General features: G+C 32.7%; 1 protein-coding gene across 1 annotated transcript in view; it reads right to left on the bottom strand.

Annotated features, from left to right (window-relative positions):
- Positions 1-21054, bottom strand: part of SYNE2 (spectrin repeat containing nuclear envelope protein 2) — a 297544-nt gene that overhangs the window by 210490 nt on the left and 66000 nt on the right. The window contains exons 28-40 of the mRNA XM_023502825.2: positions 18318-18476; positions 17727-17888; positions 16923-17024; positions 15308-15508; positions 14181-14352; positions 11941-12053; positions 10133-10335; positions 9351-9467; positions 8975-9260; positions 7208-7359; positions 6077-6386; positions 3810-3974; positions 884-1225 (exon numbers count right to left, since the gene is read on the bottom strand). Of these exons, the coding sequence (XP_023358593.2) occupies positions 884-1225; positions 3810-3974; positions 6077-6386; positions 7208-7359; positions 8975-9260; positions 9351-9467; positions 10133-10335; positions 11941-12053; positions 14181-14352; positions 15308-15508; positions 16923-17024; positions 17727-17888; positions 18318-18476 (2484 nt within the window). The remainder of the gene's footprint in view (positions 1-883; positions 1226-3809; positions 3975-6076; positions 6387-7207; positions 7360-8974; positions 9261-9350; positions 9468-10132; positions 10336-11940; positions 12054-14180; positions 14353-15307; positions 15509-16922; positions 17025-17726; positions 17889-18317; positions 18477-21054) is intronic.

Below are 21054 nucleotides of genomic sequence, written 5' to 3'. Positions count from 1 at the left end.
TGCCCACAGGGTCCCTTTTATTTGAATTTGATATCACTGCTCTAAGAGTACAAATTGTAAAAAAGATGTTATTAGGCATTAGTGAAGTGAGCTTTTTCTGCCAGGAGCACTGTACAAGGAATTATAGGTACAGAGTTTTTAAAAAAAGTATTTGCAATATGAGGTTGCCATAGGAGAAAAAGAAATGGCTGGAAGAGTCACCTTGTTCATTTCATCAAAAAGTTGAACAGGGCATTTATTTTAGAAGAAAGCAGATTAAATATAGTTATCCCTTTCTCATTGTAAAGATTAGGGGATGTAGCACCCCCATGATCTGGAAAACCCATGTAAAATTTTTTGATCTCCTTTTCATAATAAAGAAATCTAAATTATTATGGTATTAAAAGGTAAAATATGCTAATATTATACAATACTATACATGTGGTTAATGCATTTATGAGTTTCTAAACTTTTTCTCTGTCATCCTTCTGCAAAACTCTTCCCAAATCCACATTTAATTTCTTATGCTGACCCATAATATATTGAAACCATGGTGGGGAAGGTTGTGGTTTGGCAGAGATAACAATACTATTTTCTTCTTTATTACCCCTTTTAATTTGTCTTTGTGAATTTGGTCCAAGGAACTACATCTAACTGAATATCAGATAGGATAATAAACCCAAATTGATAACTATAAATCCAACAGACTTATTCTAGCAACAGGAATATTCTGTTATGAATAGCTCTGAAGGGCCTTATCTCAGAATAGGTTTTACATATAATAAGTATATTAAGGGTTCAATTATGAAACTGGAAAATTTTCTTCATGGCCCTTGTCTTAGAGCCTGACACCTCTGCATTCTCATTTTTTTTATTGTGGAAAGTGAAATCATGAATACTTTACCTTGTTGGCTTCCCATCTTTCCTTCAACTTTTCCACTGTGATAGACCCCTGAACAGAATCCTGAGTATTAGAAGAGAGCTGCTCCTCTATTTTTTTCATGACTATTTTTTCTTTCTTCTTCATTTCAGATTTTGATTTGAGGATGTTGTTGAAACTGTTCTCAGTCTCCTGCTTAACAGATTCAAGTCTATTTTCCAAATCCTTGTGTTTACACTTAAGTGAATCTGTTTCATCTTTAATAATCTTTTGTCCCACTGAAGAGGAGTTTTGTTTGATGGATTCAGCTAAAGCTAAAATTTTGTCTAATGTGTCACCCTTTAGATTAACGAGGGCTTCTAGCTCCTAAGAGTGAGAAAGAAAAAACTGTCATAAAATATTTCAATTTAATTATTACAAGTGTTAATTGACATTAGTAATGACAGGGTGCCCTACTTGCCTCATAGGAAATATAAAAATATCTGTTAGTCATAAAGTACAAACTGGGGTGGGGGAGAGAGGGGAAAAAGGGGAATCAATAGACTGAATGCCAAAATTCATTTTGAACAAAAGTTTAGATTTTTATCACAAAAGTCATTTAAGATGATACAAACTCAAAAACAATCAAATGAAGAATTATTTACAAAAGGCTTACCAGATACAAAGCAGCACAAATAAGGAAAGAATAGAATGAGAATCTATCCACCTGATATTTGTGGCTTCCAAAAAATATCACGTTGGGGGCAGCTAGGTGGTACAGTGGATAGAGCACTAGCCCTGAAGTCAGGAGTATCTAAGTTCAAATCTGGCCTCAGACACTTAACATTTCCTAGCTGTGTGACCCTGAGCTTAACCCCAATTGCCTCAGCCAAAAAAAAAAAAAATCACATGGAAATGTGTGAATAGATGTTTCTTTAGGTGAAATACTCACTGTGTAGGTGAGTGGAGACTCAAGGTAAAAAGTGCTTGAGATACATCGAGACTGGGCATACCACATTAGTGACAAAAAGTCCAATTTAAAGAGATTAACTTTTAAAACTTATGTAGACTTTAATAGCTAGATCATATACTAGCAAAAAGAATTTACATGCATCTGTCTTGCCTCAAATAGATGGTTAATCCTTTAAGGAGGTATCATCATAGGGATGTTCTTTTCCCCTGGTTAGTTAACCCAGAACTCTATGAGATTGTTCACAGATGAGCCGAGTCACCAAACCTATTCCTTCTAATGAGAGGAAGGACCAATGGGCTTTACACCATTTGTCTTAAGGGGTTCTAGGTCTCTGTCTCACTTCTCTGTCTTTCAGATCCTTGGCACTGTTATCAGACACTGATACAAAGCTAAGGACCTCTGAATCTCACCATCTGCCCTTCCATTAAGCCTTAGGATTTCAAGGCCTTTCCATCTTTTCTGGAGCTGATATTTTTGCAATGTTATTTCTCTTAATCGGAATACAAAAAGATGTTGTTTGGTCCAGAGATAAATACATTTATTTTCTCCAGTCTCAAAATGTTGACAAAATACTTAAAAGTGTTACTTTATCTATCTACCTACTATTATCTATTTTCAAGGTGATGATGATGAAAGCCTCAGGGTTTTTTTAAATGTTAAAACTATTAATCTCAGCTCCCAAATTCCCATTCCACACATGTTCAATGCACACATCCAAGACTTTTTTTTTGTAAGAATGATGAACTGCTAGAAAATATCTTGAGTCATCCTGTCCCAAATCTGAGTTAAGCTATGGTGGCAATGAGAAGTACTCAGAGATATTCAATTTAAAGTGTATGCTAAGTGTTGAAAGATTTTTTTTTAAAATGAGATTCATCCCATGCACTAAAGAAATTTACAATTTAGAAGGGGATGGCAGTGAGACATTTATCAAATTCAATTTAAGTTTATGGGCCAGTGATGCAAGTGCTGGGCGGGAATATTTTTTAATTAAAAAGCATAATCTAATTTTATGAGCATTAATTGTAATTTTAAAAAATCCCTTAAGCTCTTCCCAAAACACACACACAAAATAAAGTGAAAATGAAGTCTTTCCCCCCGCACAGTTATGTTGCTACTAAATTACAAAGCAGCTTTGTACAAATTCCTTCACCTCTCTTTGCTTTATTTTCCTCATTCATAAAATGCAGATCATCCTTCATATTACTCCTAAAATGTAATGACTAAACAGTCTGCCAACTGCTTTGATCATCCCTTAATTCCTAGAATCACCCTAGAGTATCAGAAGTTGAAATCTCTAGGATAATTTTCTATTATCATGTGGGACTAGTGGTTGTCACAGAGAAGTGGGAGAAAGACTGGCACAAAAGTACTACAATAACTACCTAGTACACAATGAGTTGCTTATAACTATATCACTCAAATTAACTGGCTCACCAAAGAATAAGAACACTTATGTTCCATTAGTTCTACAGGACTAGCTAGCACTTGGACTTTTGAACCTAAATCACTGTTTTCCAAGTTGCAATAAAAACAATATCTTGGTCTATTTTTTTATTATTTAATACTGATTATTTTAAAATGTCTACCTTATTTTAAATTGTGAATAATAATAATAATTTATTAATTGCTTATTATGAGCATGACAAGAGGCAATGAAATGCAAAGGATTCAGGATCAGCTTTGGAAATGACAAAACTGGCTTTGAGATTTGTCTTCAAAATAAAAATACAAAAAATTTACCCTGGGCAAGTCATTGCCCAGTGCCTTAGACAATAGGCAAACTATCTATCTGCATTGGTAGAGAGAGTTTACACCCTGGAAGCACAACATACTAATGTAATCTCAGAATCCCTCTCCTCAGAACTGCCCCCACACATGCATGCATTCACACACATACATACTGATCCTAAACATTCAAGGTAATGCTAAATTTCTCCTCTTTTTATCTAGAAGGTGTAATAAGACAAGTTTCTTTTTTTTGTAGATACATCATACCTGTAATTTTAACACTTTTTGCTCAGCTGTCTTTTCATCTACAAGGTTATCAGGGAGACTGAGGAATTCCTGAGAGAAACTTTCCAACGTGGTACTCAAGTCTGCAACCAAATCCTGGTACAACTGATGTTCTTGAACGTGACCTTCCAATTTACTCACTGAATCCTAGAAATAAAATCATTTTTATACTCAATATATATCTTTTCCTTTACTTTCCTACTTAGAATCTCATTTTATAGTACATAAACTTAAGAAGTTTCATATGAAAATGAGAATTAGTCATTTATGCGACATTCTATTTATATGAACAAGGCATAATGTATCAATTAGAATTCTATTTGTGAAGCTTTTCAGCTTGGAATTTCTTTCCCACTTCTTTTCTTCTGAGGAAATGTCACCTATGAATAAGAGACTTGACTTTCAATCCCAGCTATACTATTAACTAGCTATGTGACCTTGGGCAAGCACTTTGGACTTCAGTTTCCTTATTTGTAATATTGGGAGAGGGTATAAATTAATGATCTCTAGAGTCTCTCCTAACCTCTCATTTTTGTTTATGCTCTCTCTGACCATTTTTCTTTCTTCATCTCATTACTCACATGAATGCATTTGATAGATGTGTGAGAAAAACTGATAGTTAGAAATTTTATAATCAACTCATAGCCATCTGTTATAAAGTTAAAGCCTCATCTTAGTCGGCACTTTCCATTTTAGACACATGAAAAATGATAGATATTACTATTAACTCTTACTCCAAAATAAAGGAGGCATTGTGGTATAGTGGACAAACAACTGACTTTGTATCAGAGGTCTTAGTTCAAATTCCACTTCTTATGTTTATTACTTGTGTGAACTTGGACAAATTCATTTAATCTCCATTAGCCTCAGTTTTCTTGAGGGGGTTGGACTAGATGGTCTCTGACGTCCCCTCCAATTTGAGATCTATCATTCTCTTATGGTAGTAATAATTTGAGTTTCTCTCATTTCTTTCAAATTTCCAAGCAAGCTGTTAGGAAACAGTAATCCTAAATCAGTGGCACTATTAAGGAGAATTTCTCTAACTGCAAGAGGTTTTTTTTTTTTTTTTTTTTTTAATGTCTACAAATTGTCTGGGGAAAATGCTTTAATAGGATCTTATATGAGGGGGGCTCCCTCACAGTCCTTTATGATTCAGTATATAATTCTCAGTTTATGGCCCTGGTGATTTATCATTAGAGTTTATGACCCTAAAATTTAACCCTTTGGTTATGAACTTCTCTGATCTTAGCTGGGTGGTCCATTAGTGAAAAGACATTCTATCATTGCAATCATACTTAAGCCTTTTCCAGCATGGTAGAGTTTTAAGCCCCACAGACACAATAAAGGACTCTGGTGGAAAATGAAAAAAATACCCACTGTAAGACTAATCTTCCAAACTAACATGTCTAACTAAATCCATGACATAGGCAGCTAACTGGCACAGTAGATAGACTGCCAGATCTGGAATCAGGAAGACTCACTTTAATGAATTCAAATCTGGCCTCAGACACTTACTAGCTTTGTGAGCCTGACCAACTCACTTAACACCATTTGCCTCAGTTTCACTATTTGTGGAGAAGGAATTGGCAAAGCACTACAGCATTTTTGCCAAGAAAACCTCAAATGGGGTCATAAAAAATCAGATATGACTGAAAAATTATAGAACAAAAAAATTTATGACTCTCTTCCTCTTGCCATCTGATGAAACCAGAAGTCTGACCTTATTAATTGGCTATCAGTTTGATCTTTCAAATTTCTATACACATATCATGCATTGTGCTATTCCATTGGAAAAATATACTCTTTCCCCCACAAAAAGACTACTGTTTTCCTTCTGAGATCTTTACTGCAAAGCATATGAAAAAAATTCCAAATTAGGGAGCACTTGAGGACACAAAAGGGTGTCAACTATAATGTCAACTAGCAGTTATGCAGACACTGCTCTGGCATAGCTTCATGCATGAAGTGACCTAATAAATACCAACTTCTACAGTTAACGATGGTCATGGAAAGTCTGTAAAAAGAAACACTGCCATCATTCTCAAACTCAATGTTTTCATATACAATGGTTCTTTGAACAGAAATAAAAGTGAATTGTTTTCTTTAAACTCAGTAAGCAGGCACTTGTCTCTAAATAACAGTCAAATAGCTCTTATCTTGGTCAGTATCACCAAGAAACAATGACATAAAAAGACCCAATTCAAAAAGTGACAGAGTCCATAAGAAAAATACAATTTCATTATTTTGACCTGTAATTGGTGAAGAAGGCTTTCGTGGAGGTGCTTAACTTCTAGCCATTTTTCTTCACTGAATTTGGGATTTTTTGTGCATTCCAGGAGATAATTTCCTTGAGTTTTTAACTCATTAAGCAAGGATGTCAAGTCTTCTGCTTTCTGTAGAAATTTCTTGTATATTTTCAATTGGGCTTTCTTTTCTTGCAAACCATTCTGCAAAGCAAAACCTGATTCTTGTTTCTTCTTTAATTCAGTAAGCATTAGTCTTAAGTCATCTTTGCTTTGCAAATATTTTTCTCCTTCAAGCTGAATCTTTTCCTGATGGCTAGATTTTAACAATAGAAAATTATACTTATTAGATAGATGAAATGATATTTTCTATTTTATATATACATACATCAGATTGTAAAACAATAATGACTCATTAATGAGTTCCTCTCAGAGATAATCCTGGTATTATAACTTGTGTATTTATTTTTTCAAAAGATAATTTACAATGGACTCCAAAAGGAAATAACTATTATTTTTTAAAATGACATTTTTGTTATAAAATAATTGAACTGAATACTATAAATACTTTGCAATTTGTTTTATAGAGTATACAAGTACATTGAGTTTACTGATTTTGCTCTTTTTTCCTAGTAGCTAAAAATCATTTATTTTTAAGATCTGGCAGAAAATAAAAATCTCATTATAATAACATCATTTGAAACTAAGAACTTGAGAATTATTAAAAGAAACTTTTTAGTAGAATTCAGTTTTCAAATATTTTTATCAAATAATATTTTAAAAATTTTTTACATGAAATATTTATAGTACTTCCTTCAACATTAAGAAAGTCTAGCAGAAAAATTCTAGAGTTCTTTAGAGAAGGTGAAAGGTAAGTTTGTTATCAGTAATCAATAATCTTACAGTCAGTATGCCATTTCTATTAAATACTGTTGAATCATGGGAAGAATTTCTAATGACTGATACAGATAAGTTTTTATCTTCCCAATAATCTTACTGGTATCCCCAAATTCCTGAATTACTATTCTGTAGATTATTGACATCAAAAGTCATGGATGACAATTACATTATACTTTTTACAAGTTTATATTTGATACAGAGAAATAATGATGATGACAATGACTATATTCCTTTTACCTCAGGTATGTGTTGGCTAAAAGGATAGTGTGGTCCCACTGATTCTTGATATCAGATAAAGTATCCTGAACCAGAGGTGCCTTGCTTTTCTCACCCAAACTCATGATGTCTTGTATTTTCACATCCCCTTCAGGTTTAAGTAAAATGATTTCCTAAAATATAAACAAACAAAGAAAATAACAGCACAACAGACAGCTAAGTGGTACAGTGGATAGAATACCATGTTGGAGTTAAAAAAAACTCATCTTCCTGAATTCAATTCTGGTTTCAGACACTTCCTAGTTTTGTAACTGTGGGTAAGTCACTTAACCTGGTTTGCCTCATTTTCCTCATTTGTAAAATGAACTAGAGAAAGAAATAGAAAAGCAGGATTTTTGCCAAGAAAATTGCAAATGAGGAAACAAAAGGATGGACATAATTGAAACGACCCAAAGACAACAGTATAACATCATCTCATTTATTTCTTTTAGTGGTTCCCCAACTTTTTATAACAAAGGTCCTTCTATTATTGATTTAATTTTTTAAAAAGTCATTTTAATTGATTAAATAAAATTAATTAAATTGTTCCAATTGCCAAGTATGTTTTCCACAGTTTACACATGTGTCGATCAATAAATATCTGTTTATTCATATTTCTGTTTTCTTCCATCCTATATTATTCATCTAATTGTTTCTCACTTTCAATTGCCCCCTCCCAAATTTGTATCTTTAAAAAGTACCTAACAAAACCAGCCTTTTCCCATAAGATATTTATAGGATAAAAGTCTGTATTACAGACATTTTTATACATAAACTACATAAAAGTTATTCTATTTTTTTCAATCTAAAAAATGTATGTAACTTCCCAAATCCAATTTGCCTTTGCTCTGACCCATACACAATTTATTTATTACTTGTTCTCAATTCACTTATTCTGGTAAATCAAGTTCTTTCCTGCTCCAATGTTTGGAAACTGGTCAGAACTCTTTCACAAAGTATTTTAAGACTGGAGCCATTTGGTTCCAATAACTTCAGAAATTCTCATCAGCTTTCCCCTCACTCTTCTTCATCCTAGGGCCCCCCTCTGTAACACTTGGCCTATAGTTGATTTTTGTGTTTTACATATATTTTTATTTTTCTCTTCATCAACGGTGAGATCCCTTGAAGTACTCAGTAAATAATATTAATAGGCAAATAACACTAGCTCATTTTTATATTGGATTTTCAGATTTACAAAGCACTTTATAAAAATTATCTTATTTCATCATCACAATAACCCACAGAGGTCAGTGGTATTATTATCCCCAATTTATAGAAGAGAAAATTGAGGCAGATCAAGGTTAAGTGGTTTTCTGAGGGTTCGCATAGCTATTTAGAGTCTAAGGCAAAAATCTGTACTGAAATCTTCTTGACAGCAAGTTCACTCCAATTTCGAGTTGCAGAACAAGTATAAATTTCCCTCAGCAAACCCTTCAATGTCAAACTCTTATCACTCTCAAAAATGTCTTTCCCTAAACAAAGTCCCACATACTGGAGTTTAAGGTAATTTACAATTATTCTGTCCTTACAATTCATCAGCCTCTCTAAGAGAGATAATTCTACTTGAAAATCATTAGAAAAGCCACTTTGCCGTCTTCTACTCTACAAGCCTAATGATATCAATTCTTTTAATATTTCCTCAGAGACTATTTTGCAACAACTTTGATCATTTTTTGAGGGCTCTCCAGTGAAAATTCTTTAAGTGTGAGTTCCCTAAGAGTTTCCAAAACCTTCAGTTTATTGAAGTACCTTTATTTTTTGGATCCTTTCTTCAAGGGGCATTTTGCCTTCAGTTGAATTCAAAACCATGAGTGACTCTTTAATTCCCATTATCCAAGAAAATACATCATGTACAAGATCTTCAAAGCTCTGGTCTTCAGCAGTTGGTGACTGGTGATTTTCTATTTCACACACTTGTGTTAAAAATGTCTCATATTCCTCAACTAAATGAGTTGATTCTATCACTATTTCTTCTCTGAGAAGTCCAAATTTTATCAATGAATTGTTCAGTTGAGCAAAAGATTCAAATAGTTGCCTGGAAAATTTCAAATGAAAAAAATTAAGCTTAGGATATCTTCTTAACCACAGGGGAAATTTTTTTAGACAATATATTTGATAGGGCTACCTTTTTCTAGTTAATGCTTGGCAGAAAAAATTACGCTTGTTTTCTACTTCAGCCTCTTTCCATTTTTCTTCTTGATTCATTAGCCATTTATTCAAGCTTATATAGTCCTCTTGAAGTCTGAAATGAAAAAGTATATGATATGTACAATGATAGAATTCTGAACACAGTAGGACCTTCTTTTAAACACTGGCATGGCACCAAACTTATGGTTAAGCTAAATAGCAGTTAGACTTTAGGGAAGGCAGCTTTCTTAATGTGAAGCCTGAGTAACAATGAGCTATGTTCTATTGTCTTAAAACAATTAGCATTAAATAGACATGTTATAAAAGGACAGGAGTGAAATTTCAATAACTTCTTTCTAAAATAAGTGAGGGATAAAGATAATGTGAGGAAAGAACGACATGTCATTCGATATTGCTTTTCACAAAAATTAGCATTGACAGCTATGATTGCCATATGATAACGTAAAAATAAAGAATGTACTGAGTTAACAAATATGAGTTTACTGGGTAAATATGAACAACTATGAGTTTTCAAATGGTTTGGCCTAATACCATTTTCTAAGGATACACATTACTCCTCAAATTGTGTCAGAATTTCCAAGTTGTGCTAGAACCTCAGAATCAACCCCAGGTAAAAATAACTCTCATGTGATCTCTGTGCATTTCTGTTGCCCCTATGGATCATTATATTGTAAGACAGCATCTATATGAGAATGATTAAACAATTTATCATTTAAAGAATTATAACACATATGTATAGAAACACACTTCTTTTACTACCTAAGTAATTGTTGTAAGCAATCTTGAAGTCCCTTGGCTCGTGTCTCACATGTGAACTTCATTTTCTGTAGTTCCAATTCCTGATTCATGATCCAGTTACTCAGCTGTTCCACACTTGCCTTGGGCAGATGCTTTTTTACATTATTCAGTGCAGTTTCTACTTGTTGTATGTCCTTGTTTCTTCCCTCAAAGGTCAGGAAATCCTTAATAAAAGCAATGAGGAAAAAGAGACAGAAAAAGATGGAGAGAGAGAGAGACACACACACACACAGAGAAAAAATAGTTATGCATTTATTCCTTTTACTTTCTTTCTCTTGGCAAGTTCTTTTTCCTTGGCCAGACTATAGATGGGACGCATCTCCAAATAAGCTACTAGGTAACAATGATAATTCTTGATTTTCTAGGTAACAGGAATATTGTAGAGATGCAAAGAGTCTAAAATAGTGAAAGGTCAAAATGACACTTCTACTTAGACACAGGGGTTGATTTTTGTACTGACATTTCAATATAGGTATACATTTTTGACATTCTGGAAAATAGTTCCCTGTGTGAATCTAAGCAATGCTCTTTTCTAATAAACTTTCCCTAAATCCGGTATTGTGCTTAAGTGCTTGGATTTTAAGTGTTAAAGTGCAGATGTCATGCCAATGCACAAACTAAGAGATGACTTTAACAAAATAAGCACAGGAGTAAGATATTACTAAGGCAGATAATTGAACACAGCATCTCAAGTACTCTCCAGAAACATGAAAGTATCATTTGCCAAAGATAAACAGAATACAGCCAGCCCACCCAAGGAAAATCTCAAGTTAATGACATTGTGTTATTATAACTTTATTCTTACTGTCCAAAAAAAAAAATGTTTTTCAACTGCTATTTTTTTGGGGGGGGGGAGGGGGTTTAAGGCACTTGGAGTTAAGTGACTTGCCCAAGGTCACACAGCCAGGAAATGTTAAGTATCTGAGACCAGATTTGAACTCATGTCCTCCTAAATTCAGGGCTGTATTCTATTCACTGCGCCACCTAGCTGCCCCTCAAATGCTATTTTAAAAAAGAAATCTAATAAAAGAGTTGGTAGAAAAATGGCCATGGATAGAAAGATATGACAACATATTTCATTCAGGATCCTCCTGAAAAGTAAAGGAAAAAGAAAAGGAAATAGGTTTAGGGCCTATATTATGTACCCTATTTTAAAATCCTGGAATATCTTTATCTATCCAACAAACCAGCTAAAACCAATTTGAAATTATAACTTGTAATATTCATGGAGAAGCTTCAGATTTTTATTCATACCTGTGGAAAGCAAATCAGATACTTCCATCCTTTGGATAGCATTTAAATTTAGGTATCTGGTGAAGGGAGGGACTAGAATAAAATTTTTTATAGAGAAATTAATAAAAGGAAATTGTTAAAATATTAGAATATAAGATAATTATCCACAGGATTTATTTTTTTGTTTTTGTTTTTTTACTCTTCATATGTCTAGCACCTAGCACAATGCCCAGTACATACTAGGTGCTTAATAAATGCTAGCTGATGGATTGGCCAGAAAGCATTACCAGTCTATTGCCTTAATACAGACCAGGGAGATGTGGGATAGCAGAATTCTATATAGGGAAAGACTCATCTCCCTCATCTTCCACTTAAAATCCCAGCTTTCATATTCTTTACTCTTATCTGCTTTGATCTTGAATACCAGACCTCCACCGATCTTTTCATTATTTTCCACCCAAAAACTCCCCCAAACCCAACTCAGCAACAATAACTCCAAAACAAACAAAAACTATTAAAACAAATTTGTGCCTTACTTTAAGTTTCTGGAGCTTTTCTTCCACACTCTTTTTAGTGTCTGGTGGTTCAAAACACTCCTTAAGGGACAATTGAATGTTGCTGAACCCATCATCAAAATTTTTGCACTGATCTGCAAAAGGGCATTAAAAGTTAATATACATATATGTGTTAATACAAGAAGGAATAATTAATATTACTTGTTACTGTGAACAACTTTGAATCAAGCCTCCCAGGCTAATGGTGCAAATGGAAATTGACAAAGGATTCTATGCTCATAATGTATTATTATGTTGTGTGATTATCTCTATATATCTATATGTGCATCTATATAGTATGTTTTATGTTTTATAATTATCTACATATATATTATTCTCTATATAATTATCTATAGATTATCTATGTTTCTATATCTATTCTATATATAATTATCTATATATGTTTCCTGTGAACTACAATAAATTCAGATTTTTCTAAGGAGTTCAACTGGACAAAAGATTAAAATGGTTAAATGGAAAATTATGTTAATTATATGTTTATTTACCTATATGTATCTATATATAATTATCTACATATGTTTTCTGTGAACCACAATAAATACAGTTTTTCTAAAGAGTTCAACTGGACAAAAGATTTAAATGGTTGTATGGAAAATCTTAAATACTTTACAACATCATATCTAAACTTTGTATTATTCTGAGTATTTTGCATGCAATAGGCACTTCATAAATATTTATTAAATTGATTTGTTGTCAATTGAGGATAGAGAACATTTGAGGACCCATGGTGAGGGAGTTTCCTCACTTAGAATTCCTTATGCCACATATCTAGTCCCTATCTTTATCTTTTTCTATCAATAGCCTTAATGATCCCATCTAAACCAAAATCTCATCTCCAAAACGCATTCATGGGACAAATTATAAGACCCACAACTTTAAATACATATGGGCTTCAAATCATATAACCTTAATCTTACTGAATGGAAAGGTCATGCTATATTTCTGATGAGCCGGAGACTATGGCTGGAAAGAAGCCTTTGAGTAATTATCTAGTACAACATTTTCATTTTAGAGATGACAATATAGCGTTGTTGTTTAGTTATATCTAACTCTTCATGGCTCCCTTTCTGAGGTTTTCTAGGCAAAGATACTAGAGTGGTTTGCCATTTTTTCCTCCAACTCATTTTATATATAAAGAAACTAAGGCAAGCAGGATTAAGCGTTTTATTCAGGGTCACATAGCTAGAAAGTGTCTGAAGTCATATTTGAATTCAAGTCTTTCTCACTCTATGCCCAATACTCTATCCATTGATATACCCATATACTTATATCCACTAGTTGCCTCTGAGGATATAGTAGTTTCATTCAGTTAAGTGATTTGTTTAAGGCCACACTGCTACTTACTTAACAGAACTAAACCCCCAAGTACTAAGCAATTATTCTCAAGCAAATTTTCCACAAAAACCAAAATGATAAATTCAGACCTCTCCTTCTTGGATGCCTCCCTTTAAAGATGAACCTTGATTTAGAATTTCCATTCAGATTATCAGACATACATTAAAATATATCAAACGTGAATTGAATACGTTTAACTTATATCAGGTTATTTGCTGTCTTGGGGAGGAACGACAGGGAGGAGAGAGAAAATTTGGGAACACAAGGTTTTGAAAAAGGCAAATGTTGAAAATTATCTTTGCATGAATTTGGAAAATTAAAATATTATTTAAAAAAAAGACATACCAAAGCTGAATAAAACTTTGTAGGTAGCTAGTTGGTTCAGTATGTAGAGGGAAGGATTTGGTGTCAGAAATATCCGATTTTTTAATTGGATATTTCTTGTATGACTTTGGACAAGTCACTTAATGGCCTTTAACCTCAATTTTTTCATCTGTAAAATGCTATTCTAAGCAGTACATGGGTAATTTAGATGAAACAATGGATAAAGCACTGGACTTGGAATCAGGAAGAGTCCTCTTCATGAGTTCTAATCCACCCTCTGACACTTAGGTGTGAGATCCTGAACAAGTCACTAATCCTATTTGCCTCAGTTTCCTCATTTGTACAATGAGCTGCAGAAGGAAATGGCAAATCACTATGGTATCTTTGCCAAGAAAACTCACAAATGGGGTCATTAAGAGTTAGACATGACTGAAATGACCAAATAATAAGAAGTATCAAATGAGGTAATATGTGTAATTAGAGTGCTTTGAAAACCTTAAAGCATTATATAAACATAAGTTCATTATCACTATTTTGCTTACCATTCAATAGATTGAAAAAGTGGTCTTGCAAAGTACGTTTCTTAGTACTAAATAAGTCATTGATGCTTTCATACTGCTTCTTCAGTTCAGAGAGTTCAGGAGTCAAACAGCCTATTTGATTCTCAAGAAGTGTCATATTAAGCTTTTGATGGAGAATTTGCTGCTGTATCTCCTAGAAAGATGGACAGAAAGTCAGACAAACAGATCTTAGACTAGACTTCACACTCCATCCTGTTCACCAAAGCTATCTTGCTCTGGGTCTTGCTACTTGAAACTGATCTTCTGGCTGAACTTCCAGAAACCATATTTTCAATGCCTGGGAAGTTAAACCTCTTAGTTTTGGAACATGTGCCCTGTGGCTGAGCTATTTTGATTGATAAATGAGTAAGTGGAACATGGGTCTAGCCCATAGTATCTACCAGATCCCACACCTGCTTCATATCCCATCCTCCTACCTTTCCCCTTGCTCTGTATATAGCAACTAAACCAATTCTGTCAGTTTGCCATCTATCTAGACCCTAAACTCCTTACTTTGGCCACAGTTTTCCTTTGCCTCTCTCTCCATCTGTCTATCAAATGAAAGCTAGTTAAGTGCAAACCGTTTTGTACCGGGCCCAATACTAGTATTAGGGATATAAAGAAAGGCATAAGACATTCCTTGCTCTCAGGGAGCTCACACTTTAAAGGAAGACAACACATAAAAAGAAGATATAAAAGGGATGAGAGGAAGGTCTCACATTTCTATATAACTCTAGTACTCCAGTGTATACACTGTATAGCAGGTGCTTAAGAAATGTTTTGCTACTTATTAATTCACTTATTCATTCACTGAAAGATTTTTGAAAAATGTGAATATATGCAAAAGAATACTGCTTTTAAAAAGAGTTATTGTTGAATTGCTTTCTCTATGCTGGCAAATATCTAAAGGTGAAGGAATTTAAGATGCAATAATTAGTTAACATCTGTAAAATAATCTGAAGGTGAAAGTATTCCATATGCATGAAATGTTTTTCTTATCTTTCCAATGACCTTTAGTATTTCCTTCTATCAATTTTAATTAATCCAAATGGACCAAGGCTAACTGTGAAAAAGAATTTGAATTATAGGAGAAATAGAGCAGACAGTACCTCCAATTTTGTAAAGATCTCCAAACTGTCAGAAGGAGACAGGGCTTTTAAGAGAGATTCAGTCATTCCAATCTGTGTCTTGGCCTGGTCAAGGTCCTCTTTTAGCTCAGCTGTACTGCCACTGAGTTCACTCGGGTTGGATTTGTCCATTAAATGCATTTTTATTTTTTCTATTCTGTTCAAAAGAGATGACTTGATGACCTGAAATTAGGGAAAAAAAAACAATGAAGTAACAGAATTTTTCCCAACTAAATTATCTGACAGTGGCATTATTATGAAATGAACTGAGACTGTCATTATGAAATTATTTAAATTCTTCTTCAAAATTAGATCTTATTATCCCTCCTCCAAAATCTCATTTTTTCTCTTTTGCAGCTATAGCCATCCAAAATGGTGGTTTTAAAAAAAAATTCAGAAAGTAGCATTCTAACCTTTTCTTTTTCTGAGCAGCAAATTTTAGTTCTTCTGTATCAATGAAATATTTACTTAAAGATATATTTTATCTAGATACCTATAATAACCCTATCAATATTCTCAGTGGACAAAATAGAATTATAGTTTTTCTTGATAAACTGAAAGATCCAATGGGTCAAACTAATTTTTTTCTCCAAGTAAAAGTTTTGTGAAACTTACAAAGAATGCAGAGACTCTTAGGATATCCTATACACTCTATTTATACCATCTATGGAGACAGCTGAGAAGCATTGTTGTGGGGTAAAATAACAGTAAAGTTGGAGTTCGGAAAAGACCCACATAATCGTAGATAGCTCACCTTTCTCAGCCTCAAATTTTTTTTGCATTTATAAAATGGGATAAAAAATACTTATGCTACTTCACTGTATTGTTTTTCAGGAAAGTGCTTTGTAAACCTCAAAGCACTACCTGTATGTATTTTATTTTAAATGAAAAAGTTATATAACTAGCATTTACATCGTATCTTAACTTTTGCAAAGAGCATTATAAATATCTCACTTGAGCATGGAGGTAGATACTATTATTATCCTCATTTTACAAATAAGGCAACAGAGGCAGAAAAAGATTAGGTGTGTTGTCCAAGATCACACAGCTAATAAGTGTCTGAGGAAGGATTTGTACTCAGATCTTATTGGATCTACCAATCTATCCATTGCATCACACAGCAGCCTCTGAAAAGAGTAATGGAAAGAAAGCTAGATTTGGAGTCTGGAGAGATTTGCGACAAGTTATCTAAATTATTAAGGGATTTTACAGGATGGAGAGTTGATCTGTAGTACCTACCTCATAGGTCTGCTGTGAGTATTAGATATAAAATGATACAAAACATATATAAACTTCATGTAAATGTTAACATTAAGTGTTATATTAATTCTCTCTTCACACAAGGGACACTGAAAAAAATTTCCTTATTGAAGAATAAAAAAGGTGCAATCACAAAAATAATCTATTTGATGAAAGAGAATATAATTATTTTAAAATAATTTTCAACATTTTGTTATCATTTGAAAAGGGAAAAATTATATTCATTTCAATTTATGTTATTTTTGTGTAAAGAGAAAAGAAATAAAATATGGGGAAATTTTACAACTACTGATACAGCAGGCACACGTTTAAGACTTCTAAGCAATAACTCTCTTACCTGTAACTCAAGGGGTGGCTCACTGATTTGAAGGAGATCTTCTATTTCAGCCAATCTAATACCAAATTTGGCACTATTTTGTTCTTGGATTTTTAGCTCTTCCTAAAACAAAATTTTAAAAAATAGTGGTATTAACATTTCTTTATTTAAATTTTATTCATATCTCATCTTCCAAAGTTCAATAGCAAACATCAATAACAGCTTTTATATAGCATTGCTTTGTAAAGTTTGCAAAGGGCTTTACAAATATTATCCCATTTTATCCTCACATTAACCCTGAGAGATAAGTACTATTACCATCTTCATTTACAATTAGGAAACTGAGGCAGGAAGGGGTTAAGTGACTTGCTCAGAGTCACATAATAAGTGTCTGAGTCTAAATTTGAACTCGTTTTCCTGTATTCACTGTCAGCATTCTATCATTGTACTACCTAGGTGCTTTTAAAGGAAAGAAGAATTGAATCATGAATTTTAATTTATAAAATATATCAAATCATTTCTCAAAGTATTTGGTGGAAAAGGGATATGGAAAGTGTTGTTGGAGGGGTTTTCCATGTGTGTGTTAATAGAATATAATTTGTAAACACTCACAAATATAATTTTAAATAAATACATGTATGTATATGCCCATATATATCTATATACATCTATCCTGGAGGAAAGGTGACACTCCTGTTTCATCATATCTTTAGAAACCTTTGTACCTAATTCTAAGTTGTACTGTAGAAGTATGATTCCTTGACACTCTCAAATAATGGATTCTTTTAATCCCCAAGTTTCAGGCATTTATTTCTCTATGGTTACCTGCAATTGTGTTTTTTCTGTGTCATTCAGCTGATGGACTTCAACTTTTCTAAGCACTTTTTCAATCCATTCATCAATTATACTTGTTAAATTAAGAAGTTTTTCCCACAAGGCTAGAGCCCTGACCAGGTTATCATAATAATTTTCTGTCTTTTCATTTATCTGTCACAAATTAAAGACAAAATAATATTCTTAATAATGAAATAATAGGAAAAGCATCATTTTAGACAGCAATATTTTTAAAATAACACTTTGGGTTTATCTTCACTCGTCAAATAATTTATTTTACTTATGAATAAAATTATCTCTTTGGCTTTTTCTTCACAGTCATTTCTCTGAAAAAAATAGTGGCCAATTTGTTATAATTAGCATGAATTTAAATGCAGTTGATCATAACTTCAGAAGCATAAAAAAGATGTTCATTGTAGACTCCATATAAATACCTTCAATTTATATTTCAGTAAATGCTACAAACACAATATGCTATCATTCTATTAGAAGTAAAATAGTGTCCAATTTATTCTAAATAATATGTTTCAAAAAGTATAACTGAAATAATACAGCTAGATAAAATTCCCACATATCACATACGTCAAGCCATCTGTCCACAATAACATTAGCCTCTTTCTCAAAGGGAGGTTCTTCAAAGGTTATCATTTTGTTTAGTTGGAATTGCAAGTTTTTGCAGATCTGGTTTATTTTTTCTACATCTTCAGAATGTTTGTTAAATTCTTCTCTGACTGTTTCAATCTATAAAAAAAGAATACAGAACATTTTAGGCCCTTGTGTGTAAGATTATTATAATTTCAATTATACCTTTTAATACAATTATCAGCTGACTATTGACTCTTAAAATAAAGTAATATTATAAAAGTTGATTGTAGTAATAGAATTTCTACTCATTGACAGATAAATCACCAACTGGTTCTACCCATCACTCTAAAACTCTTCAGATATCTTAAACAATGAGTATATATATCTGTAGGTATAGTTGCACAAATTTATCCAATAGCTTGCTTGCTATCTTGGGGTGGGAAGAGATAAAGGAGGGAGAAAAAAAATTAGGAATACAAGTCTTACAAAATGAATATTGAAAATCATTTTTACATGTATTTGGAAAAATAAAATAATATTGAAAATTTTAAAAATTAAAAATATTTTTAATTTTTATAAAACTAGTTTTTTTGCCTAAGTTGATTAAAACTGAGTAGCATCAAAAGTGATTATTGACATTCGCATCTTTTTGGCACTCTATGTAAGTGTGGTAAGAAATATAAACTCACTCTGTATTTCTCTTAATTTTTGAAAACTACAAAATAACTTAAGGAGCAAACTACATAACTTTTACCAAAAAGACACAACTAAAAGCCTCAAGAGCAAAATAATACATTAGTAACTTCAGTACACTCAATGTTAATTACTTTATTGAATCCACCAATCTCAGTCTACCAATACTTAAAACTAGAAAATACTGACATCTAGTGTCTTTAATCTGACAAAAACAAATGATAGCATTTTCTATAGACAATGGAGTCTACTTTTACAAAAGCACAGCTAATTCCTGGAAGAAAAGAATGAGTAAGATACAGAACTTGTAAAAAGAGACAGGAATTGTGTTTCTTGTTTCATGATGAATGATAGTTTTACATAATGGCAAAAAGTCGTCTTCTGACATTTTCTAAAGTTTGTTAATCCCTTGGCTCTCTATTTTTCTATTATTTCTTTTGTTCTTCTGTCTCTCAATGAGGCTGGGAAATTGACATTATACCCCAGATAAACACTCAGCTTTCAAAGGTTCTAAAAAAAGTTCACAGCCGTATTGAATTTTAGTCACACTAGTGAAAACAAGCATGATGATGTAATCATTTTCTGAATGTATATTTAAAATGGTACAGCTATTTTAAGATTACAAGAAAAGTTTTTCAAGAATCTTAAGGAAACTTGGGGGAAAAAAGGTTGTTTGCTTTTTTTCTCTTTGAGAAAAAAAATTAACAGTATTCAGTAGACTTAGATATTCAAATCTCCTACAACAATTAATAATAATGATTTTATTGCACCATTTTATTATGAAAAATTAGAAATATCACCAATAAAAAAGTCAGAAATTTAGTAAGTTTTTAAAAGAGGCTCACATGCCATTTTATTAAATTTTAAAACACTCCTCAAAAAGACATTACATTTTATGAACTCACTATAATAAGCTATTTATGTGAAGACAGTCACACAAGGAGAGGGCAGAGGAAAAATAGGAGGAAAACGAGATAAAGAAAGGGAGGGTGAGGGGAAACAAAGAGAAAGAGGGAAGAAGAGAAGCAGAATGGAGCTAAGAACCTCAAGGTGAGGAATACAAAACATAAATAAATAGCAATGATATGTAAGATATTATAATAACTGAAGAAGACTAGTAGAAACAAGGTCCTTCCTTCAAGGAAAAAATCTTTTCCAAATAAGGGAAAAATTCACAGAGGAAGTCCTGAAGAGAGGTAATTGAGAGAAAGGAGGGAAAGACATTTTAGGTATAACTAACACTAAGGAACACTAAGGAGGCAAGGACATCAATTTTATTCAGTTTTTAAACTTCTCCAATAGTATTTTTAATATAAATGTTCTTCTTTATTATAAACTTAAGTACTTTAATATACAAAGGTCAGAAAAATAAATTAGAGGTAGACTTAAAAGATTAAGTAGAGAACTAATCATTATAAAATATAATAGTGTTTTGTTCAGACTTGATTAAAAATTCTTATTCTCTTTTTTTTGCTTTTTTGGGGAATTTTTTCATACAAATACTTGAAACTACTCGCCGCATAAGGGAATTCCAGGGGTTTGAGGGCAGGTGATCTTAAGAATCACCTTAAGAGGTGAGGTAAAAGAAGTGATGAAAGTCATGCAGTGACTCTTAGAACAACTTCAGAGGCATCCTAGACCTCTAGACATCTTCCAAACAACAGAAGTCCCAAAGAATAAGTTGATTTTAACTGGGCTTTTTGAACTTTCCGTAGTTAAGAGCAATAATCCTGAAAGTGTAATAATGCTGGATCAAAGTGAATGTCAGAAAAAGCTTTCACTCTATAGCTTCTGACTATTAATTAGCAATCATCTCTGGTAAAAAGGACATCAAGCATACATAAACTCAGAACCACAAGACACTTCATTTAAAGAACCAAAACCAAGAGAAATGGTAATAACTTAAGCTTTAAGAAACTTAAAATCACTAAATCAAAGAATAAATAGCATTACTCCATATCTTAGAGACTCATAACAATACCACGAGATGAGATTTGTAAGTACTATTATTTCCATTTTAGAGACAAAAGAGGATGAGAAA

The sequence above is a fragment of the Sarcophilus harrisii genome, chromosome 2 (assembly GCF_902635505.1).
Source record: "Sarcophilus harrisii chromosome 2, mSarHar1.11, whole genome shotgun sequence".
In the NCBI taxonomy this organism is placed as follows: domain Eukaryota; kingdom Metazoa; phylum Chordata; class Mammalia; order Dasyuromorphia; family Dasyuridae; genus Sarcophilus; species Sarcophilus harrisii.
This window is presented reverse-complemented; position numbering and strand designations above follow the sequence as displayed.